Raw genomic sequence first — 24,994 nt, 5'->3', positions numbered from 1 at the left:
TCTGAAGGTATAAATTGTCCCCAAATGTGAAATAGTTATGGGTAAGGACAAAGTCACAAAGTTCAGCCACCAGGTTAGCCGTGACATTATCGGGGATAGTGTTCTTGACGGCTTGTAGTCCATCTTTGTGTGGAATGTTGGTGTAGAGGGCTTCTACATCCATAGTAGCCAGGATGGTGTTATCAGGAAGATCACCGATGGATTGAAGTTTCCTCAGGAAGTCAGTGGTGTCTCGAAGGTAGCTGGGAGTGCTGGTAGCGTAGGGCCTGAGGAGGGAGTCTACATAGCCAGACAATCCTGCTGTCAGGGTGCCAATGCCTGAGATGATGGGGCGCCCAGGATTTCCAGGTTTATGGATCTTGGGTAGTAGATAGAATATCCCAGGTCGGGGTTCCAGGGGTGTGTCTGTGCGGATTTGATCTTGTGCTTTTTCAGGAAGTTTCTTGAGCAAATGCTGTAGTTGCTTTTGGTAACTCTCAGTGGGATCATAGGGTAATGGCTTGTAGAAACTCGTGTTGGAGAGCTGCTGAGCAGCCTCTTGTTCATATTCCGACCTATTCATGATGACAACAGCACCTCCTTTGTCAGCCTTTTTGATTATGATGTCAGAGTTGTTTCTGAGGCTGTGGATGGCATTGCGTTCCGCATGGCTGAGGTTATGGGGCAAGTGATGCTGCTTTTCCACAATTTCAGCCCGTGCACGTCGGCGGAAGCACTCTATGTAGAAGTCCAGTCTGCTGTTTCGACCTTCAGGAGGAGTCCATCTAGAATCCCTCTTTCTGTAGTGTTGGTAGGGAGACCTCTGTGGATTAATATGTTGTTCAGAGGTATTTTGGAAATATTCCTTGAGTCGGAGACGTCGAAAATAGGATTCTAGGTCACCACAGAACTGTATCATGTTCGTGGGGGTGGAGGGGCAGAAGGAGAGGCCCCGAGATAGAACAGCTGCTTCTGCTGGGCTGAGAGTATAGTTGGATAGGTTAACAATATTGCTAGGTCACCATCACAGGGCCTAATAACATCAGCCACACTATCAGAGGCTCGTTCACCTGCACATCCACCAATGTGATATATGCCATCATGTGCCAGCAATGCCCCTCTGCCATGTACATTGGTCAAACTGGACAGTCTCTACGTAAAAGAATAAATGGACACAAATCAGATGTCAAGAATTATAACATTCATAAACCAGTCGGAGAACACTTCAATCTCTCTGGTCACGCAATCACAGACATGAAGGTCGCTATCTTAAAACAAAAAAACTTCAAATCCAGACTCCAGCGAGAAACTGCTGAATTGGAATTCATTTGCAAATTGGATACTATTAATTTAGGCTTAAATAGAGACTGGGAGTGGCTAAGTCATTATGCAAGGTAGCCTGTTTCCTCTTGTTTTTTCTTACCCCCCCCCCCCCAGATGTTCTGGTTTAACTTGGATTTAAACTTGGAGAGTGGTCAGTTTAGATGAGCTATTACCAGCAGGAGAGTGAGTTTGTGTGTGTATGGGGGTGGGGGGGATGTGAGAAAACCTGGATTTATGCAGGAAATAGCCCGACTTGATTATGTAAAGAGTTGTCACTTTGGATGGGCTAGCACCAGCAGGAGAGTGAATTTGTGTGTGGGGGGGTGGAGGGTGAGAAAACCTGGATTTGTGCTGGAAATGGCCCACCTGTTGATCACTTTAGATAAGCTATTACCAGCAGGACAGTGGGGTGGGAGGAGGTATTGTTTCATATTCTCTGTGTATATATAAAGTCTGCTGCAGTTTCCATGGTATGCATCTGATGAAGTGAGCTGTAGCTCACGAAAGCTCATGCTCAAATAAATTGGTTAGTCTCTAAGGTGCCACAAGTACTCCTTTTCTTTCTTCTGATAGTGCTATCACTCTCCTATCCAAAAGATGAGAGATCTGTTTGTATCAAATTGTTTTATGGTGTTATTGGAACTGGATGACTTGATGAAAAAGATGGGGTGGAGATGGCAGATTGAGGGAGTATCCCTGGCTCACTATTTCCTTGACTGACTTGTCTGTGGACAATGAGAACTATTCCTCTAAGAAATGGGAAATCTTATGGCTATGTCAGGAATTGTGAGAGATGCTGGGTGACAGTTCTTCATTATTTGGGCAACTTCTCACTAAGATGCTAGATTATAAATTGTAACGTCCATTGAACCCAGAATCCTCTCCAAAAGCTGGCTGTTTAGTTACTAAGTCTACATTTACTGTATCTTCTCCAAGTAAAGGTATCCCTTTTACAAATAAAAAATCCGTCTGTAGGGGCTAAGAGCATATTCTGTTTAATTCCCTACAATCCTACAGAGAAACAGTGGCAATCCTAGGTGTGGGCAGAAGTGGGCTTCTTACTCCAGTAATGGAAATTTACAAGAGCTGGTCCTATATCAAAAAAGATACCTTAGGATAGATGTTTTAATTCAGTAGCTATTGCTTTCACATAGTTCTGCATTAAAAAATTAATACTTGGTGTAATTTTTTTTATTACATGCTCAACTTTGACCACTTAATGTGACACTCCTCAAGTTCTGCTAGCCCCATCCTTGATGGATTTGGCAGACAAACTTTTAAAAAGTGAATACCCCACCCCTATGGTATCAGAATTCCAGGATGAGGAGGACCATCCTCTGCCTGGCTAGTGGCAGCTTTGCAACTACAGCTATAGTGGGAGAAAGTGGCAGCTGCAAATTTTTAGTATAGTGAAATGAGCAGGTAGGAAAGTAAGTTTCTGTTTGGCTAGATTTCTGTGAAACCCCGTGAAAAGGAAAACAACTTTTGCAGGAAAAAAAAATAGGTAACCTAGGAGTTGTATAGTGAGAAAAGCTTTGCATTTTCTACATCTTCATTTAAGGGAAAAAAAGTGTTTCTCCTACACAAGGAACCTTCTTTTAGCTCCCACCAATAGACTCAAGTCAGAATTAACCAATGGCAGCTGTCAAAGCAGACTACCACAATTTACGTCCATCTGTGTAAGTTGAGCTGAACTGTGTAAGTCTGGTTAAAAACCATGTTACCAATCAACTTTCAAATCCATTGCCTTACTGTTGTTTTGACTATGTAGATGGAGCTTAATATTGGGAAACAATTGCATCTGAAGACTGCTTCATGATACATTGTTACTCATATACCTTATCCGATATTTTTGGTTTGACTTAAGCAGAGTTAGCATGTAGCTAAACTGTGCCTTTCACATGGAACTTAAAATGCCAACAGCTGGAGTCAGGGCAAGAAGCTTAACATTTTCTTTACCACCTCTGAGCCTGGGCACGGTTACAGTAGAGAGTTTACAGCAGTGCAGCTGTGCCTCGGTAAGCTCTCTAATGTAGCTGCTCTAAGCCAACGGGAGAAAGCTCTCCTGTCAGCTTAACTTCTCCAGCCCCCACGAGCAGCAGAAGCTATGTCGGTGGGAAAAGCTGTCCCCCTAACACGTGCCGATGTGGACAGTGCTATGTCAGTGTAAGTTATGTCATTCTGGGAGGTATTTATTCACCCCCCCTGAGCAATGTAAATTATGCTGACATAAGCTGTAGTGGAGACATAGCTTGTCTCTGCTACCGGTGGGATCAATGCTGTGGCGATCAATCCACCAGGGGTCGATTTAGCAGGTCTAGCGAAGACCCGCTAAATCGACCATTGATCACTCTCCCATCGACTCTGGTTCTCCAGCGGAACGAGAAGAGTAACGGGAGTTGACAGGAGAGTTTCTCTCCTCAAACCCCCGGTAAGTAAATCTAAGCTACGTTGACCTGAGTTACGCTACTAATGTAACTCAAATTGCATAGATGGACTTTTCCCCGTAGTGTAGACCTGCCCTTAGACTGAAACCATTGCAGTTAGAATGTAACTTCTCTACAAGACTTTATAAAATCTAAAAGTTTTATTATGCATTTCATATTCGTAGACTACACCTTTGTATAAGTAACAAGACATCTGTACAAACATGCTCACTTAAAATTGTGATCTAATCCCAAGATTTACTATAATTCATCTATATCAACTGAGGGGGTTACAATAAGCAGGGGCTGACAAATCTAGTAATCAGTCAAATAATTCACATATTGCTTATCTTTTTACACCAGAGATTCTCAACATGCCTTCAGATAATGGACTTCACAATGGAGTTCAGGAATCAAAGAGTTTAAATAGAAACTACTGCTGGGTAGCAAGACTGCTTTTATAACGAACAAGCACAACAACAGTTACTCCTTACTCTGTTACCTTAACGTGATTTAGATGTATTTATCTGAGCCCTACTGAAATTCCCATGAAATCTGAATTCAGAATAGTCTATAGTATCACTGCCTACACAAATATACTGTTAAATTTCCTTGGTACACAGGACACAGGCTGAGCAAGACATTATTCTTATGGCATAACAGTAATGTGAAATTTTGACAAGCATACAATTACATAGCAAATTTGTTAGCCAAATGTTCTTTGCCGCAGAACTCCACGAGGGGGTGCAAAAGGGCTTCTCAACAACATCCAACAAATGCCTCATTGTATTTGGACAGAGATTCCTTTTTTACAGAACTGTGTTTGGGATCTTTTTTCTGCTTGAAAATTGGAGAATTCAGAAAACACATATCCGTAAATGGATCTCCTCTTCTGAGCTTCCTGTCAAAATAATTTAGAAAAGAGTTATTCTTGCACAGCTTTAGATGTAACAAAATGTAGTTTTCAACCAGAAAGTTACATTTAACAATTTTACTTGAGCAATTCAAAATTATTAAATTTCTCACCAAAGCCTTTATTTCCAATCAAATAAAATCCTAAATTCTAAATGTAAGAAAATTTTAGTACATTAACCTGGACAATAAAATAAGATACTAACCCGCTGATACTTGGTTCCTTGTAATTCACATTAATAGTACACCTGCGTTTGTGGCTGGGAATTCCTGGTTTTTCATCAATACTTAAAAATGGATGAGAGATTCTACTTTTTTTATCAGAAGATGAAGATATGTTGGTGACATCACAGAGATGAAGACGAGAAGTCTGAGAAGCCTCAGGTTTCCCTGCTGAAAAAATTGGATACTTTTTTGCATTGCTATGCTACCCATTATTTGTTTAAAACTAATTTACACAGTACTTATTGAGACAAGGATCAAAAGTTTTCTCTGGGGGAAACAAAGCTTAATGTAGTTTTGTCTAATAAAGGAATTTATTCCCTAAATCAGATTGAGCATGGGGCAGACCAAATTCCTATGTTCTCAAGCAAAACTACTCTGTTGAGAGAAGCAAAGCAAACTTCCAACTCGCCAACTTCACAAAGTGCTTCAAACCTTGTCCAGGCTGAACTACCTCTAAAGAAGAAGAGAGGGCAATTTCATTTCCATACCCGTTCGAACTTTAGCCTTAACTGCTAGTAAACCATGCTAGTTCTGGGGACATCTATCCATTAAACCAGCAGTTCTCAAAATTTTAGCAACCCAAGGACCCCCATTTGGGTACCTCCCCTGAATGCACAAATGCCGGGGCTGCGCTGCTTTCAGAGTCCAGCTCTGAAGGCAGCAGCCATGGAGCTTCCTGCAGCCACGGGAGATTTCTGGAGATGTAGGTGAGTCTGATCTCTCCTGTGCTGCTGGGAACCTTCATAGCTGGCAGCAGCCACAGAGCTTCTTGCAGCTGGGGGAGGTACCTGGAGGTGGATCTGATCTCCCCACAGAGAGTGGCTGTGCAGGGGAAGAAGTCATCCTGTCCCTCCCCAGCCTGGCGGACTAGCAGCTGAAGCCCAGTGACCAGTAGGTGCTCCCGGCTGACTCCCCTCTAATAGCTAGATTTCATGGGGGAGGTCTGATTTCATGGTCTGTGATGTGTTTTTCATGGCCATTAATTTGGTAGGGCCTTAACTATCACCATGCCCCTTGTCAAACTGTTCCAATTCAGTTATCCTATTAAAACGTCACCCCTTATTTCTAGTTTGAATTTGTCTAGCTGCAGCTTCCAACCATAGGCTCTTGTTATACCTTCTTCTGCTAGATTAAAGAACCATCTATCTGAAACTTCTTCCCCCAAGTCGGTACTTGTAGACAGTGAACAAGTCACTTTAACCTTCTGTTGCATATATTTAATAGATTAAGCTTAAAGTCTTTCAGGGTAAGTCATGTTTTCCAGACCGCTAATAATTTTTAGCTCTTTTTTCAATACTTTCCAGTTTTTAAACATTTTGGAGGTCTGGACACCAAAACAGAACCCACCCCCTTCCAATGCTGGTCTCATTAATTTCATATTCAGAAATAATACTACCTTTCTCTAAGTCTACTTGATATGTCCCTGCTTGAACATCGAAAGATCACAGTAGCCTTAACTACAACATTGCACTGGAAGCACATGTTCTTCTGGCTATCACATGACCCCTAAATACTTATCAGAGTCACTGCATTCTAGGATATAGTTTCCCATCATAAGTGTGACCTAGTCTTTTTTCCTAGATGGATAACTTTGCATTTGGTGGTATTAACACATGTTCAAATGAGCCCACTTTACCAAGCAATCCAGATCACTCTGCATAATTGACCCCTCCCCATCATTATTTACCACTCTGTGTCATCTGCAAATTTTACCACCAATTATCTTCTTCTTCTTTCAGATCATCCACACAGACATTGAACAACAGTGGACCAATAACTGATTGCTGTGGAAAACTATTAGCAATGCTCCCTTTAGATGATGATTCGCCAGTTACAATTACATTTTGAGATCTACCAGTTAACCAGTTTTTAATTCATTCAATATAGACTACCTGATTTTGTATATAGTACTAATTTTTAATCAGAATGTCACACAGGACTACATCAAATGGCTTAAAGAAGTCTTAAGTATATTATGTCAAAGATAATCTAAATACATGAAAAATTGAACTCTAATTTATCAACAAGCTTGTAAACTCATTGAAAATATCAAGTTTGTTTTATGGAAAACAGGTCCTGTCACACAATGTTGCTTGGCATTATTTATGTTACCATTCTTTACTGATTGCATTCCATATTAGCCTTTCCATGACTTTGCCCAGGATCAATGTCAGGTTAACCTACTCAGGTCATCCTATTAATTCTTTTGAAATATTGACACATTTGCTTGTTTCCAGTCTTCTGGAACTTCCACAGTAAGCAACAATTTTTTAAAATTCAACATCAGGGGTTTTAGAACTTCAGTTTGATCTCAAGTATCCTGTTGAAGTTGATCATACCACACCAACTACTAACTGATGTGGGGGTGTTCAAGAGCATTACCTTTAAAAAAGAATAATGGAACTTCAGAGATTTTTATTTTGTGGTTGTACAGCACCTAACACAATGGAGTCAGTGACCAGCGCTCATAGGTGCTACAGTGACAAACTAGTCAGAGATGGAAAGCAGCAAGCAACAAACAAACAAAAGTACCTTTAACAAAACTGCAATATGTATTTCCAGAGGAAGAATTCTCATCTACTTTTGGTACTGTATCCATAGCACATAGAAGAGAATGTGATTTTACTTCATCTACTTTCATCACAGTGCTTGCCTGAATGTTGATTTTCCTGATCAAGGAGGTAGTATCCACTGGAGTATTTTCAACAGTGCCTGCAATTTTAAACAGATTTTTAGAACCACCACTGGTTTGTGCACTTTATTAGTGCCCCAAAATTTCCTTAATGCAGAGTCAAGATAGCTTAGTAGCGCCTTGTGCCTTTCCCGAACCTCAAGTTATCTACACTCAAACCTCTGAAAGCAAGGAAATACAAAGTTAAGGTAAATGCCACCTCTGAAACAACCCTAACTCTGCTGTCCCTGAGAGATGCCCCAATATGCCAACAACATAATCCTTTGTATCCCCCTTGTTCCCACTCCATCCCAAGACCAACCTCTTAATCCCCTTCCCTACCATCCATCCCCATTTATCCCATCTTCCCTTAATGCCACAGCCCCCCTCCTCCTGATACATCTTCCTCCCTACACTGCTTCACTTCCCCTTCAATGTGTTCTTCCTTACTCCAGCAACCCCCCCATAGTCCCTAGATCTGCTCCAAAAAAAGTTATGAGAATCTGGAAATGTTATGAGCTGTTCATATTAGAGGAGCTGTGTATCATGAACCTCTTTACCAAGCAACGCTGCAGCTGCTTTCCTTTGATCACACTCAGTTCCACTGGCTAGGATAATTACATTACTCTAACTGCTTATTGTAATCTTTCATATTACCTCAATTTAATTAATGTTAATTTCCTTGACAATACTTCTAAAGTAAAATCACAGTCCACATGTAGCTTTCAGAGCACTTTAAAATGTCACTCAAACCAGAAATTTTGGTCTCATGGCAAAATTTCCAAAAGGCGCCCCTGCAGAAAGAGGCAGTGAGCAAGGAACATACACAACCCATATTCTCTAAAGGCTGCCAAGGGTAGGGCTCTCAGTGCTTGGGTATAGCTGAGGTTCAATGATCACAGCATGTCTCCTTGAGCCACCCAATTACTGTGACAATCATCTGCCTGAAGTTTTTTGATTGGTGGTAAAGGTTTAGTCTTCCTGCACATGCATGTTTCATTCTCTTTGTTTTGAGCTAATCACACTCCAACTCAGAATTCCTAGCTTAACTTTGAATAAATTCAGTATAACCCACCCAAAGGACAGTGCGTGCCATGCATTAACTGAGATAAATCCTGAGTGGCTAAACTCAGTTTGGGGAGGATTAGAGCCATAGTTTGAGGAGCAAACTATATTAGAACCAGGGTGATTTTAAAAAGGGGAGGGGCGGGTCCTGTATCTCAGGAACCCCTTCCTCAAATGACTTCAAATTTGGACCACTAACCCTACCCTGAACCCACATGAGGCAGGGTAAATTTCAAGAGAATCCAAGTAAGCAAGTGGATTTTAGTATTTAGTAGAGTTTTCTTTTAAACAGAAAACATGCACATTTAACCAGAGCTACTGCTGTCCTGTAATTACTCGATTATAGTAACAATAGTAGGTAAAGAAAGTAGTGTGATTTTTTTTAAGCCGATGGCATCCTGTTAAGGTCTTAATTTTCTATAAAAACAAATTATTGCCTAGTACATCATAGCACAATTTATGCTACTTGTACTTTTGGATTTATCTTTTTGGTCTCCTGATTTCCCTCATCCCCAAAACACATTCAAATACATCTGATTTGGGGAAAATTTACAAAAATGTATCATAGGAAATTTATTCCAATAACTTAATAGTTTTAAATGCTTTTAAAAAATTAGCTTGTTTAATTGACTAAAACGACAAACCACTACTAAATAGGAAAAAAAAAAAATGCAAAATGCTTTCCAAAAAGGTCGCTTACTGATCGATTTTTCATTTGATGTAGTATTCCTAGTCTCTCTTTCATTACTGGTTTTCTGTTGCTGGTACACCACAGATCTTTTAGATCGTGGTCTCATATGGACTGGACTTCCATCACTTTTGCACTGTGAACTCTTCCTGTATTTTGATTTACTCCTGTAAGGCACATACAGGCTGTCATCAGAATTCTCTTCTGAATCACTTGCTTCACTGCTCTGTGTTTTCAGTTCAGATGTATCCTCTCTTTCATCCATGTCATGATCACAATCATTCATCTTGTTTTGTCGGAAAGGTGTGATATGGACATTCTCCTCAAACTGAAAATCATAAGCTTTATTGGAGCCAACTGATAAATCCAGTTTCGCTTTGGAAGTTTGTTCTGCCTGGCTTCTCTCTCTTTTTGATCTTGTTCTGGAAGTCTTTTTACTTCCTTCCAATTGTCCTTTTTGTACTTTCTCTCTTCTTGTTTGAGAGTCTTCTCTGCTTTTAAGTTGAATTTGTTTAAGTTTATGTTCTGCAACTGAGCAGTTCAATTCAGTCAATGTATCTGCGTGATCCAACATTGGCTTCTTCTTTTCATTCAGTTGAGAAAGATTTGGCTCTATATTTTCTATATTACCTTTCTCTAGACTTCCCTCAAGTCTAGTTTCATCCTGTTTACGAAATTCTTTGGTCAAATAAGCCCTTTCTGAATTGTCTAGATTATGCACATGAATTTTCCTGTTTGAACAGTGACGCCTGGTAGATACAGTTTTTGGTAAGATATTACCAACTTGCCCATCCTCTTCATCTAAAGGAATATTTTCCAGGTTGGCCTCTAGGTTGTCCAGATGAAAATCAGATCTTTGTCCTTCTGAAGAAGAAGATAATACATGTCAAATTAATTGTTATTGGAGGTGTTTAATTTGTTGGCAATTTTAGGCTTTTAACAAAGATGAACAATCTTAGAATTTTTTACAGGCAAGTATGAACCATGACACAAGGACAACCAAAGTTATCCCTTGAACGCAGCCTCAAAAAAGTAATTCATAGCTGGACTTGGACTTACTGAGGTTTTTTCCAAGCATATGGGGAAAGATTAGTTTTGTCTTGGAAGATACTAATAGCTTACACTCAATACTTTGCCTCCTAAGGGCTTTTGCAGCAGCTCATGCCTGTTTGTCAGATCAGGTGTTTTTTTTTAATGTTTGCATTTTAACAGTTATGTTTATATGCTAACAAAAAAAACCCTTAGCCTGTATGCCAAGTTAGTTTAGTCTTTCAAATCATTCAGTAGGTAGTGAGAGTTAGTGTCTCAGAACAGGCCAGTTGTTTAAGAGATGCTGCCTTCTGATCCCTCCCCCTTTGTTTAAAAGAATTGTCCTTTCCTGGCATTTACCTTCATTTTGAGGCCCTTTTCACTAGTTATCACTAGGTTTTTACATCAGGACATCCCTCATACTACACACTCTCCAGAAATGAGAATATATATGTACTCGTGAAAGAAGGAAAAATACTTAACCTGCTATTCTGCTTCTCTCAGAACATCTTGTAAAATTATCACAGAACCTCGGAATTTGGTGGCCTTTCATTTTTTTCCCTGTGGTACTATATCTGCATGTTAAGTTTCTTGGTGCCCCCTTTGAGTATAATATTTTTCAATCAAATGTTTGATGATTGGGCAGGGTTAATTAAGCCAACCACGAACTGACTGGAATGTTCAATGGTTCGTAGTTAGAGGTCCAAGGACACATAACCACTACTGCTGGGCTAGGTTGTTTCATATTCCAAAACACTATCACTGCTCGTACAAACGGAAAAAAACCTTTAGGGTTGGGGAGTTTTGCATATCTTTTAGAAGTCAGAATTCTACATTGAAGATATTTAAATCAGTAGTTGCTTCCCTTCTTACCCTCAGAAAGTATGCTGCATTTATGTAGATCTAACATATGCTTTTATGATGGAGGAAGAGAGGAAGCTCTACTTTGAGTACATACAGAAGAGTTATAACCCTTACTTCAACATGTATGGCGAGACCCTCCCATGGAGGCATACGCTGTAAATTGGGATGGTCACCACCTCAAGGAATTTTTTAAAAGGTAATTTGAAAAATCCTTTGGTGATTTGCTGCTTTTTACTGTCTAGTTGCAGGAATTTTAAAATGTTGATCAGACAACTGAAAACTAATGATCTTACTTTATTTAAAATTGCCAACCTGCCACATAAAGTAACTCCTCACTTAACGTCATCCTGGTTAACGTCGTTTCGTTGCTAATCTATTAGAGAACAGGCTCGTTTAAAGTTGCGCAATGCTCCCTTATAAGTCATTCGGCTGCTTGCTTTGTCCATGGCTTGCAGGATTCTCTGGAAGAGCAGCCCGTCCTCATGGGGGCTTGGAACCAGGGTGAGCTGCCAGCCCCCCCATTAGCCCCCCCTAAGTTCCCTGTAAGTAGGTGTGTGGCTGTGCTCCCGCCCAGCAGGCTATCAATTGCCACAGTTCAGGTGTCCCTCCCCCACTATGTGCTGCTCCTGCCCTCTGCCTTGGACCTGGCTCCCAGGAGCCTCCTGCTTGCTGTGCAGGGGTGGGAGAGGGGTGCTGATGTCAGGGTGTCCTCCTCCCCTTGCTCTTGTACCCCATCTCCATAGGGGGCAGGGGTTAGGGAGAAACACACAACAGGGCTCAAGATGGAGGGAGCTTGCTGGAAGTTGCTGCTGTGTCTGAACTTGCTGATCTACTTAAAAGGGCAGCATACTTAAAGGGGCAACACGCATCTCTGTCACTCACACACACACAGCACTTTGGAAAGTCAGCTCCTGTGGAGCTGTGCTTGCGCTGTCTGGAAGAGGGAGTGCACTCCAGCGGGATAGAGTGGGTTCATCACCACGTTCAGTTTCTGCAGGGAAGTGTTCGCAGCCATTGCCGGGCGTCTATTATGTTTCCTCCCTCCTGCCTCAGTCCATGCTGCCTTGTAGAGTGTGAGGCTACATTAACAACAACGTGTTAACCCTTGAGGGCTCAGCCGAGTGCTAGTTCATCATTTAGCAGTGAGCATTCCCTGGGAAATATCCCACCCTCTTACTCTACCACCTCAACTAAGCTTCATGATCATCATTGCTGTGTACAGCATTAAACTGTTTATTTAAAATTGTTTAAAATCTATACTGTATATGTATATAATGTCTTTTGTCTGGTGAAAAAAGTTTCCCTGGAACTTAACCCCCCATTTACATTAATTCTTATGGGGAAATTGGATTCACTTAACATCGTTTTGCTTAAAGTAGCATTTTTAGGAACATAACTACAATGCTAAGCGAGGAGTTACTGTATATGACCTGAGCAGCATACTAGTTTAACTGTACCCATCAGCTGTATGATCTGACTCGTTTCAAGGGTCAGAATTTTGCAAGAGAAAATCAGAAGCAGGAAAAGAAAGATGCTGGTTTAAGGAATCACTTTCAAAATCCTTAATTATGTTTTGAAAGTTACTTTCATCTGCTACTTCAATTTTAGGAGGAAGAACCATCGCTAGTTTAAACCTAGGTTTAGTTACCTGTGTTTGTTGCCATTTTTTTAATGGAAGTGGCATTTTTAAAGGTCTGCCAGGAATCTGACATAGAATAAGATGCATTGTTTGTATCAGTATTATTCTCTACTTCACTTCCAAGCATTTCGCCTTCTATGCTAGTATCTGCAACACGAACATGTGTAGGAAGTCCCCTAGGAACAAGAGTTAGAGTTTATGTATCAGTCATACATTTTAAGATAATTCATTTTATTTGATTATTATAGCAGCTTCCTCCCCTTAATTCCTACTATAAAGACATTTTGTAATAATCTGAAAAAGTATTTCCCACAGCAATTCTGTACAAAACACCAACCCTCTCATTTGAGATCATCATCAAGGAGGTATGTCTTTGAATGTAAAATTAAACATTCTTTAACTTGAAAGTTTTAAGTCCATTTCTACCATCGTATTCTACCACCAATATGAAAATTTATCTACTTATAAAAGTGATGAGTTTCTTACAATGACTAACACTGGCAAAATTTATCTTTATCTCTAGAAAATGCTTCTGGAAGAGGTGACTGGAGTTTGAGTGCTAACTTGGTGATATGTACAGGATTGTGGTAACTTCATTCTAATGTCTTTTTGTAAACATTTCAGCTTGCTCTTGAAAATCTGACTGCTGCATCTTTGCACACTACTATGTCTACTGAACAATTTCTTAAATTGAAACTTTTTGTGGATGAAGGAGAAAGGAGATGTGTTGAAATATAATAAAGATGTAATTATGAACTGGTCTAGCAGTAGTACGCTATGTTGCTATGTAGGAATTCAGGTAGGGTTTCTGAGCTCATGTCATGTCCTGGGACAACAAATATTGAGTACATTTAGAAGCAGTAGTCCTTCTCCCAAGAGCTAAGTGTTGAGCAGAGCAAACACTTCTAGATGTTCCAGGAGTAGTGTTCCTCAGATCTGGATTTTTGGGGGTGGGAATGGGAAAATTTGGGGCAGATAGTTTTTGGAGAGAAAAACCACTAAGCATCCTCGAAAGACTCCCCACCACCACAAAAAAGTGACATTTTCATTGGCTAAACATATAAACAGGACTCCCAAAACCAAGATTTTGCTTCAAAACAGACATTAATGGCAATGTATAGATACATTTTGTCAAACATCACTGCTTATCCCTCATCATTATTTCATGAGCAAACAGAAGGATGCTGATTAAGTTACTATAGTAGGCTTTATAAAGACAAAAATTAATGAATAAAAAAAAAAGCTGCACTTACAGAGAACCAGCTTGCCTTAAAATACTGGAGTCATCATCTTCAAGAACTGAGGGACACATCCTCTTGTTCTGTAAAAGGAACAAATTGTACTGTGATGAAGGGGTAATATATAGATTGTTACAAAACTCTAGCAGAGTTAGGAGTTAAAGGGACACCATGACCTTGAAAAATCACATTTCTGCCTGAAAATTTTGTACCTATATTACATGTAACACACATTACTATAATTGATAAAAATGAGCATAGAATTTTCAGTTTGTTTGCTTTCACATTTGACAGCTTCTTGTGGATAGTTAGTTTCACTGTTTCTCTCTTATTGAAAAAAACCTCAGACTTCAAACAGAGAAGCCTTTAATTTTTTTTATAATAACTTAAAAAAATAGGATACACGATTTAAAGATACTAGAATATCAAAATTAATTCTGAAAAAATTGTGTGTGTTCTTTTAAGACAGAATTTTCTTCTTGGTTATAAATTCAGTTTAATACTGTGCCATCTTTTACAAACCCCTTTTGTTAAAGCTTGTTATACAAGTTGTCAGCCTAGAAATGTATATTTTTAAACAACAAATAGTTTAATATTAAAAGGTATTTTAGTAATCAAGTAATTAGAATAAATGATGACTGATTTCAATGCTTTTCCTTTCAGCTTTTGGACAACAGGAAAGCTGCAAACATGATAGGCCAAATGTGGCACTAGATTTTTTTAAACAGATCATGCCTTTAGGATGATTGTGGAGGGAAAGTGATGAAGAATTTGTCACAAAAAATAAAGCAAACTGTCAAAAAATGTGAATTCAGGTGGGCAAGTTTTCAAAGTTGGAGACAGGCACCCGGGAGGGGGGAAAAAAATAGCGTGCATATAGTCTGTGCCTACATACTTTTTCTGAAACTGGAAATCTGATAAATACCTGTGCGTACACGTATAAAACCAAGGTTTTATAGCATACATGCTGTATCTTACTTGGAAAATTTAGCTGAAAGTTTAAAATTTACCTAATAAGTGACAATTTTCTGAGAATGAAGATTTAGAAAAACCTAGAATCCAAAGGGATATGTAGTATCCCTCCAGATACCAATTTTAGAAAAGTCAAACTGAAAATGTGGGAATAAGATCTTGACTGCTATGTTATTGTAATAGTTAGTAGTTCTATAAACTTGTAAAAAAATAGTCATAACAGATTGCCATCCATTTTTAATAACTGTTCATATCCTCTTGGATAATAGGATTTAAGTATTTGGCAAAAATATCTCTTAAAATGGGATAAAGGAAGAAAAACATACACTGAATATGTATTAAATATGCAAGTAACAGTCTTAAGTAATTGCATATCTTTAATTACTGTACTTCCTTATCACCTTATCCTCTGCACTGTTTCTTTTTGCAAAGGATTTTGAGATCTACAGGTGAAAAGTGCTGATAAAGAGTTAAGAATTATTATTTTGTTTGTAGATGATAAGTTCTGCCTCATATCTACAATTACACTGTAAGCGCCGCAGGGCAATGACTGTCTAGCTTATCTGTCTAAAAAACATCTAACATTCTGTGGGTGCTGAATTAATAATTGAGGGGGCGGGGGGGATATTTTGTAAACACCAAAAGTGACTTAGGAACACAGGTCCCACTGAAAGCTAATGGGACTTATGCTAAGTCACTTTTGAAAAACCTATCCAAGAACCAAAAAAACCCACAATGCACAAAAATACATGCAAATCTAAGAAAAATATAGGCTGGACTTACAAGATCAGTGGAACACAAATCCTGAGCTGGACCAAGAAGATCAGCTGTATCGAGTAGGTTTTGAACAACTTTAGAAATAATCTTGCTCAAGATCAATGATCTGGTCTAATGGAAGGAGAAGAGCAAACAATTTTACTCCAATTCTATTCAAAATAAGCAATGTAAAACACTCTCTCGTACTCTTGGGTTACTTCTCTCTTTTTTAAGTGCACCATGTGTACTATGCTATACAAAGAAAAGAGACAATAACCAAACAGAAAAGAATCAGTTACAGCTTGCAGAAGAAAAGTACATTTTTTTCATTCAAAAAAAAAAATTAGTTTCACAATATTTGGGGTTTTCATATTTTCACTGAAAACCCAAAATCAAAATTTTTTTAACAGGAGGAAAAAAATATCCTGACTTGCTCTATTAATGCTGGTGCTTAGGTAAGTACCTTTATAAATATGTATGAAGTTGAATAGTATTAAAAGGGGAGGGGAAAAACAGAAAAGTAAAAGATATTTAGATAGCTAGGAAATACCTGAAACCATTATAACAATTATAGCTGGCTGAAAGTGAATTTCTGGTTTGGGAGAAATGTGGACATTTTTAATTGTTTTTTTCTGGTTTTCTTTGGAATAAAATTTTCTTTTTGAAATTTCCACAAACTAGAAATTTAAAAAAATAAATAATTTTAGAAACACCAGTACATATGGTGGTTCTAAAACAGAGTATGTTCCTGGAACCCAGGGCCTGCTGCCTTAAATTGACATGATTCTTGTCATTTTCACCTTGCTGGTAAAACTAACAAGAACAGTTTCAGTCAACATCTTCCAGAGTCTGCTGCTCTGGGGCAGCCCTACCATGAAGTCCAGGGTTTCCAGATTCCTGGGCAAGCTAGAGAATTTGGAAGTGGTGAGGTTGCCTGGTCAGAGCAGTCCACATGCCACAGCAGTCCCAGAGCTGTGGACCCTGGAAGCTATTCCCAGGACTTCAAGGCTCTGTCACAGGTAGCATTGAAATACTGACATGGCACGCTGCGCTGAAGCTTTGGACCCTAGAAACTTGAGGTTCCCGTCCATGGGGCAGCCCACTCTGGTGGGGCTCCCTTGGAGCCATAGATCCTGGAAGCCGTTAGGTCCATGACTCTTGGACAGTCTGCATGGCAAGGCTGACCTGGAGCTGTGGATCCTTTAGAAACCCAGGGGCAGTCCACATGACAGGACTGCCACAGACCCTGGAAGCTAGGGCTACCAGCATCCCGATAAGCTGGGTTTCATTGGAACTCTGCCTGTGATTTGATGAAAGTTCACTGAAATTGTACCATCTGCAAACCTTTTGTGTTCAAGGAATCAGTGTTTTCCAATTGAACTGTTTTGTCAGAAGTTTTCTAACAATGGCTAAGGAGACGATTTAGTCACGGAGGTCACAGATTCACCTCCGTGACTTCTTCGATTTCAGCCCCTGCTATGGCCGCCAGCTGCTGTGGCTGGAGCTATCAGCCCCCATAGGTTATTTTTATAAAAGTCATGGACAGGTCATGGGCTTCCATGAATTTTTGTTGATTGCCCGCAACCGGTTCATGACTTTTACTAACAATAACTGAGACAAAAATCTTAATCTTAACAATAGTTTTTGATAATTCATTCAAACTGAGTTAGATGTGTAAAAAGCTCATGGATTGAAAGGTAGCCAAGTAACCATAAATGGGTGGTGATAAACAAAATATCGAAGTGTGGAAAGAGATGAGAGAGATATATCACAAGGACGGGTTACCTTTAATTGGAGTTGCAGGGTGCTAAGCACTTCTGAAAAGTCAGGCCATTTATATAGGTGCCTAAATAAGGATTTAGGAGCCTAATTTCAGCCACCTATTTTTGAAAATCCTGACCTTAGTTTTTGAAATCCTTTCACAGATGTATACACTTTGGAGCCAGATTCCATCTAATAAATAAATGTGGTTCCAACTGATTTTAACAGGAGCCCTTCACAGTGGGCACAATTCAGCTCTTGGTGTTGCATTTGATTTTTATGCACAGATGATTTATTTTCAACATTTCTAATTAAAACTGAAGTACTGATTGTTGTTTAAGTTTGACTGAAACTGAAGTACATTGATCACGCAAGTATATCTTCCAAAGAAAGTGTTTAAGTTAATCACTGATTCAGCTCATGATGTTGGAAAGCACTGTTTCTGGTTCCATCAACAAAAAGGTTTTGTGAAACATATGTACAAGAAATTTTCGCCATGCAGAACTTCAGCAAATTCTAAACTAAGTTTTAACCCAGGTAGGACTTTCAGGCTGGGAAGAATGATGAAAAAAAGGAAGGGAAAGGTTCAGTTTAAACATTTACTAGTAAATCTTTCCCTACTGAAAATCCCCCCAGTAAGAGTTGGATTAAACAGTTGATTTTGAGAGTTGCTGAGCACCCCTCATCTCGGATGGATTTCTACTAAAATTGTGGCTGCTGCACACCTCTCAGAATCAGGCCCTAAAACTGTTATTGTCTATTACAGTGTTTCCCAAACTTGGGACGCCGCTTGTTCAGGAAAAGCCCCTGGCAGGCCGAGTCGGTTTGTTTACCTGCCGTGTCCACAGGTTAGGCCGATCACGGCTCCCACTGGCCACGGTTTGCTGCTGCAGGCCAATGGGGGCTGCGGGAAGCAGCGCAGGCCAAGGGAGGGGCTTTCCCTGAACAAGCAGCATCCCAAGTTTGGGAAACACTGGTCTATTATCAGGGATTTTGACACCGATCTTGTAAAGATTCAGGCATATGCTTGCCTCTATCCATTTTAAGTAGGCCTATTGCCTTGAATGGGGCTATTCAGTACGTAAAACTTTGCAGTATTAAAGCCTTTCAGAGTTCAATCTATTTCTTACTAGAATAGAAAGATGTAATTGCAATGAAAATACCTCAACAGGTTCTTTCGCTTGCTGTGAGTTAAGATTTCTTTGTAAAACAAATATCTGAAACTTCAGAGACTGATACTCTTTCTTTAAATGCAGAATGATATCTTGGGCTTCTTTTGTTTTGGCTTTTTCCTCTTGCAAAGCTAGAGCTAGTGCTCGATTGTTTGCTTGCAAGCTTTTCAGTTGCACAGAACTGTTGGCTGTAAGAAAATAAACAATACTTAGAAATGATAAAAACCAAGCTTATGGAAAAATTGTGAAACAAAATAGTAAAGCATCTTACTTGCTATTTTGCATTTTATAGGCAAGACCTGGTTTGTTTTACCCAACTTTGCCCATTTTTGATTTCTTTTCTCTTTCATTCGTTCTTTTATGTCTTCCAGACTGTCCTTAAAGGGCCTTTTCAAGCACTTTTCTCCACCCATCTTCTACCTAAGGAAATGTAAGTGCAAAGAACTGCTTAAAATATTTCAGAATATGTACTTGCAAGCAGCCGTTTACAGGACTGCACTATGAAAAAATCCAGTCTAGCTGAATCAGTTTTACAAATGAGTTCAGATAATAGATTCCTCATCACAGACACAGCTATATTTATAAGATGTGAGATTTAGCACCGTTTTAAGAGCTAAATATAGTTAACACACTTTAGGAGATACTTGAAAAACAGTGACTTATAGCTTCACTATGTTGCTTGATTGAACTGGAACTTTCCACCTGAAAATGTTGTGCCTACTATTGTTACAAATAATGCCTGAGAGTAATAGAGAGAGGTTTTTTTTGTTTTTGTTTGTGTGTGTTTGTTTGCATTTGACAGCAATAAGAACAGCCATACTGGGTCAGACCCAAGATCCATCTAGCCCAGTATCCTGTCTTCCAACAGTGGCCAATGCCAGTGCCCCAGAGGGAATGAACAGAACAGGTAATCATCAAGCGATCCATCCCCTGTCAGCCATTCCCAGCTTCTGGCAAACAGAGGCTAGGGACACTATCCCTGCCCATCCTGGCTAATAGCCATTGATCGTCCTATCCTCCATGAATTTATCTAGCTCTTTTTTTTGGAACCCTGTTATAGTCCTGGCTTTCACAACATCCTCTGGCAAGGATTTCCACGGCTTGACAGTGTGTTGTGTGAAAAAATACTTCCTTTTGTTTGTTTTAAACCTGCTGCCTATTAATTTCATTTGGTGACTCCTAGTTCTTGTCTTATGGGAAGTAGTAAATAACACTTCCTTTTTTATTTTCTCAATTGTGTAAAGTCAACTTTACTGTTTTGTTGATGGTTAATTACATTATTCATGAACTGCTCTGGGGGAGCTCAAGAGTACAGCTTTTCAAATAACTGATTATTCAACTAACTGAGAGGACAGGTCAGAAAAGTTGAAAAAAAATCAGATTGGGTTGAACCAAAATTGAAGAATTCCAATCTTGTTGGTAAAATTGACAAAGTCACTTCCTGATTGAACTAAACATTTTGTTTCTGGACATTTTTAAAAGGCTAGATTCACAATGGAGGAGGAGGCAGCAGTGATGACTTGAATAACCATTGAGTTAGAGTATGACGATAGCCTGGTGGTTAGAACACTCACCTGAAAGTTGTGAGACCCATTTTCATGTTCCTGCTTCAGGGAGGGGGGAACAAAACATGGTCTCCCACATACTGGATGAGTTTTCCTAACCATAGGGCTAAAAGTGATAGGAGACAGCATTTCCTCCTCTGGCTGTTTTGTGAATGGTACCAGACTCCTCTTGTGAGTCTAACCCTGCCCCCCCACCAATAAAAAAAATTGAGGGGTCCAAATTATTAGTATCAAAGTCATGGATAGTATTGGGGCAACTGAAACAGCATATTTAACCAAATAAATTATTTGTCCAAAACGCTTTGCCCAGCTCTACTCATGAGTGCTCTTTCCTGGGCTCTAAAGGTATGTCTACGCTGCAGTTAAACATCTGCAGCTAGTCCAGGTCAGCTAAATTCAGGTTCATGGGGCTCAGGCTAAGGCAGTGGTCTCCAAACTATGGGGGCACAGAGGAACATTGGGGGGGAGGGAGGTGGCCTGGGGGGCTCAGGCCAGCCCTCACAGGGGGTGGGGAGGAGGTACCACCCAGCTCTGCTCTGCCCCCAGCTCCTGGCCATGGTTCCGCTCCCAGCCTCACCCCCAGCCTCTGTCTCCGGGCTTAGGCCCTGCTCCCAGCCACAGCCGCAACCTCACCTCCAGCCCCGAGTGCAGCTTCGCTCCCGGCCCCAGCCTCAGGATGCAGCCCTGCTGTCAGCCCTGGCTCCTGACTGCAGCTCCTGGGGGTGGGGGATACAGACAAATCACATTACAGGTAAGGGAAGAATGCAATGTAAAAAGTTTGGAGACCATTGGGCTAAGGGGTTGTTTCATTGCAGTGTAACGTTCAGCCTAAGCTCTGGGACCCTCCCCCCTCACGGGTACCCCAGGAGTACATCTATATTGAAAAAAAACCACTGGCTGTCAGTTTCAGAGCTTGGGTCTACAGTCTTCGGCTCAGGCTATGGCACTAAAAATAGCAGTGTAGACATTCCTGCTTGGCCTCCGAAACCCAGCAAAGTGAATGGGTCTGAGGCCAGAGCTGGAACAACAACATTGCTATTTTTAGCACCAGAGTACAAACCCAAGCCTGTAGACCGGGGCTCTAGGCTCACTGCTATGGCAGGAGGGATTTTTTTTATTTGTTTTTTTGTTGTGGTGGCAGTGATTTTTTTTTTTCCTCTTGTAGATGTACCCTAAAAGAGAGTGGTAGAGTAAAACTGAAAAAGCAGCATATGGTTCTTATGTGTGCTTATGATCAGTGAAGCTGAGCATAGTTGGTGGTGGTCTTATGAGAGTAAAGGTTTTCCTCCCGTCTCCCATTTAAAAAATGAGGGCATACTAGTTAAAGTGCATGATCAGAAAATTGATTTTTTTCAAAAATTAGTCAATTAAAAAGCACTGACAGTGCCTCTTTACGCATGAGAGAGAAACCTGCAGTGGGCCAGGAGGCCAGAGGAGCTGCCAGCTTTGGTTAATTTTCTCCAAAGGGTATAGCTACAATGCATGGTAAACCCCATCTGTGGGACACAGGCTTTCAGAGTTTGTGTTTCCAAACCCACACTTGAGTGTCCACATTGCAGTGTACACCTGGCTTCACAATTTCTGGACCTGGGTCTCACAACCATGCTAATGCATCCATCCTGCATTACACAGACCTTTTGACTCCGGTCTGCAGCTTGACCTGCAACCACACACTTCAAAACGGCAGGGCTTGGACCGGAGTCACACAGGGGCACCCGGGCTCTGCCCCAGGAGAGTGCTCAGACCTCAGGCCAGCTTGATTTGTGTGGACGGAGGAGACCTGGGCTAGTCAGAGCCGGGTTCAGTGCGCGGCGCCGGGTAACCACCCCCAAAGCTAGAGGGGAGCCTGGAGTCCCCAGGAAGCAGCCCCCGTGTATCTAAGAGGGGCTCGGCGCGCATGACCCCTTCCTTCTCAGGGCACCGAGGCAGCTGTGGAAGAGACCAAGGGCCCTGGGCAGCGGCGCACGCCGCAAGCGCCCATCACAGCCTGTCCCCGCTGCGCCGCGACTCCCCACGCGCTCCCGGGGCCAGGCGTGAGGGCGGGCCACGAGCCGGGACGGGACGCGCTGCAACGACCGGGCTACGTCTCCGCGGCGGGCCGAGTTTTACACGCCCCGCCAACTCGCTTCCCCCACGGGCCCTACGCGGCCCGGGCAGAGGCTAGAGCTACGGCCTACCCGTGGGGATACAGGAAGCGAAACCCCAGGCCGCCGCCCCTCCCGCATCGGGCCCCATCCCCCTGCCATTGCCCCGCATACCGGCCGCCGCTTCTTGCTCACTCGCGCGCTCTCGTTTATCTCCGAATCTGACCTTAACGGACTCCGGCGCTTAGACCGTTGGTCTCCTTCCTCGCTTCCGGAATCTTCCTAGTTCGAAATTCTCCGCTTCCTCCGCCCATTGGCTGGACGTCCCGCGACAAGCTATGCGTGACGTCATCGCGCAAATGGGTGTGGCGAAAGTGCCAATGTTGCTGTTATCATCCGGGTTCTTCTGCTCCGCTGCTGTCACCTGTTGCTGCCCCGCCCCTTGGTTGAGTACGGCCTCCTCGGTGCTCCTAAGAGCCTCGCGGCCACAGCTACGTACGTTATACGGTGGAGTCCCACGCGGGGGCGGCCGGCGCTTCAAGGTGGCTGCTCCTGCGCCACAGGCCTGGCACCAACAGCTACTGACAGAGCCTAGCCCGCACATGGCTCACTGTAGCTCCTGCCCCCTCAGTACCAAGCCCCGCACCCCTCCAGACCCTCCCGGTGCTGCCACGCCCCCTCAGTACCCAGCCCTGCAGCCCGCCAGACCCTCCTGGTCCTGCCCTACGCTCTCTCCAAATCCGCCCTGCCCTGCCCTGTCTCCCCAGTACCCAACCCTGCACCCCACCAGACCCTCCCGGTCCTGCCCTACGCTCTCTCCAAATCCTCCCTGCCCTGCCCTGTCTCCCCAGTAACCAACCCTGCACCCCACCAGACCCTCCCTGTCCTCCCTACCCCCTCTCCAAATCCACCCTGCCCTGCCCCCTCAGCTCTGCCCCATTCCAGACCCTCTCTGCCCTGCCCCCAGTCCTACCCTGTGCCCCTCCAGACCTGCCCTGCCCCCAGTCCTGCACCCTTCCACATCCTCTACGCCCTGCCGGTACCCCTCCCTGCCCTGCACTTCTCCAGATCCTTTCTGCCCTACCCTGCACCCCTCTAGACCTTCCCTGCCCAGCCTCCAGCCCTCCCCCACACCCCTCCAGGTCCTCCCTGCACTGTACCCGCACTCCTACCCACCAACATCAGTAGCCAGCCATGCCCTACACACCCCCAGCAGATCCGCCCTGCCCTATGTATTCAGACACTCTCCTGATCCTATCTTCCCTGAAAGCTCACACACACCAGTACCCTGTCTTACACACACACCCCAGCTCCAGATCTCCCTGCCCTACTGTAAACAGATGTGCCCTCCAGATCCTTCCTGTCCCGTCTGCACATTCACACATCCGCTCCAATTCAATTTTGCCCTGCACACACACCAGTATGCATCCGTGTCCTGCCCACTCAGATCCCCTCCAGTTCCTCTCTGCCCTGCACACATACTCTTGCCTTTTACCTTTTAAACCACACTGCTATCTTTCCCCTCTGACTTGCACCTGTCCCCCCTTCCATATTCCCCATCCTGTGGCTGTACACACACACACCAACAACCTCCAGCTTCCCTTTGACCGTGTGCAGTAATCATCTACCACCCCCCTATATATACTTATACAAATATACTGCTTGTCACAGTACTCCTCTGCTCCTTGCTTCATAGGAGGCCACCTACTTCTCTGAGGGCAGCCTACTGGGAACAGTGGGAGGAAGTGGCCATATTTTCTAAGGATAGCCTATAACAGTAGTGCCTTTGAGAAAAAATGGGAGATAGGACCCATTTTGAAAGAGGGCAGTTCTCAGTGAATATATCTGAAGAATAAAAATTTTGTGGGTCAGCCCCTGCTGAAGGGTAGATTTTCAGTTATGAAGACTAATGGAAGAAATAATCATTGTTATTTAACTTTCATCACACTCCACAGTCCATTCCTGCAAAATGAGATAATGTCTTTGATTACATCCTTTTGTGAGATCTGGGCTTGCTGACTTGTTTAGCTTTAAGCTGTTTCTTGAGCTGTAGAGGGCTGGTAACTTCTGATCTATTAAATGCAAAATGGAATACAAATGAATGATAACACATCAGTAATGGAGCAGGTAATTCCCATCCTGGTAATAAGTATATTGTTGCACACAACCAAAGAGAAGTCTGAGTCTGTTCCACTTGATTTTTTTCTAGAAGGTATTTTACAATGACTGTGTTTTTCTGTTTGCCCATTTGATTGTAGGTACAGGGACTATAAATTGTGTGACAGAAAATCACCACTATATTCAAACTGTTGGAATTTTTGTGAATTGTGTATTGTTGGATATCAGCTTCTCATATATTCAGGTTGAATTACTGTCAAGGTTCCTCCCCCACTCTGAACTCTAGGGTACAGATGTGGGGACCTGCATGAAAAACCTCCTAAGCTTATCTTTACCAGCTTAGGTCAAAAATTCCCCAAGGTACAAAATATTCCACCCTTTGTCCTTGGATTGGCCGCTACCACCACCAAACTAATACTGGTTACTGGGGAAGAGCTGTTTGGACGCGTCTTTCCCCCCAAAATACTTCCCAAAACCTTGCACCCCACTTCCTGGACAAGGTTTGGT

General features: G+C 42.1%; 1 protein-coding gene across 6 annotated transcripts; it reads right to left on the bottom strand.

The window, feature by feature from the left end:
* Positions 1-3,870: 3,870 nt before the first annotated feature.
* SGO1 (shugoshin 1) lies at positions 3,871-22,751 on the bottom strand. 6 transcript variants are annotated; one of them, XM_048838551.2, is made up of 11 exons: positions 22,596-22,751; positions 20,919-21,001; positions 18,992-19,140; positions 18,712-18,908; positions 15,815-15,919; positions 14,075-14,142; positions 12,831-12,997; positions 9,302-10,153; positions 7,398-7,577; positions 4,847-5,033; positions 3,871-4,629 (listed from the first exon to the last, which is right to left on the bottom strand). In XM_048838551.2, exons 3-11 carry the CDS (start codon positions 19,131-19,133, stop codon positions 4,488-4,490), a joined length of 2,040 nt encoding a protein of 679 aa, XP_048694508.2. In that variant the 5' UTR covers positions 19,134-19,140; positions 20,919-21,001; positions 22,596-22,751; the 3' UTR covers positions 3,871-4,487. The 6 variants fall into 6 exon arrangements, with proteins under 6 accessions (XP_048694508.2, XP_048694512.2, XP_048694511.2 ...); XM_048838555.2 differs by having other exon boundaries at positions 4,847-5,030; positions 22,544-22,748; XM_048838554.2 differs by having other exon boundaries at positions 9,302-10,150; positions 22,544-22,748.
* Positions 22,752-24,994: the final 2,243 nt, after the last annotated feature.

Source organism: Caretta caretta, chromosome 2 (genome assembly GCF_965140235.1).
Source record: "Caretta caretta isolate rCarCar2 chromosome 2, rCarCar1.hap1, whole genome shotgun sequence".
Lineage (NCBI taxonomy): Eukaryota > Metazoa > Chordata > Testudines > Cheloniidae > Caretta > Caretta caretta.
Note: the sequence above shows the minus strand (reverse complement) of the source record. Positions and strands in the feature narration are given on the sequence as shown.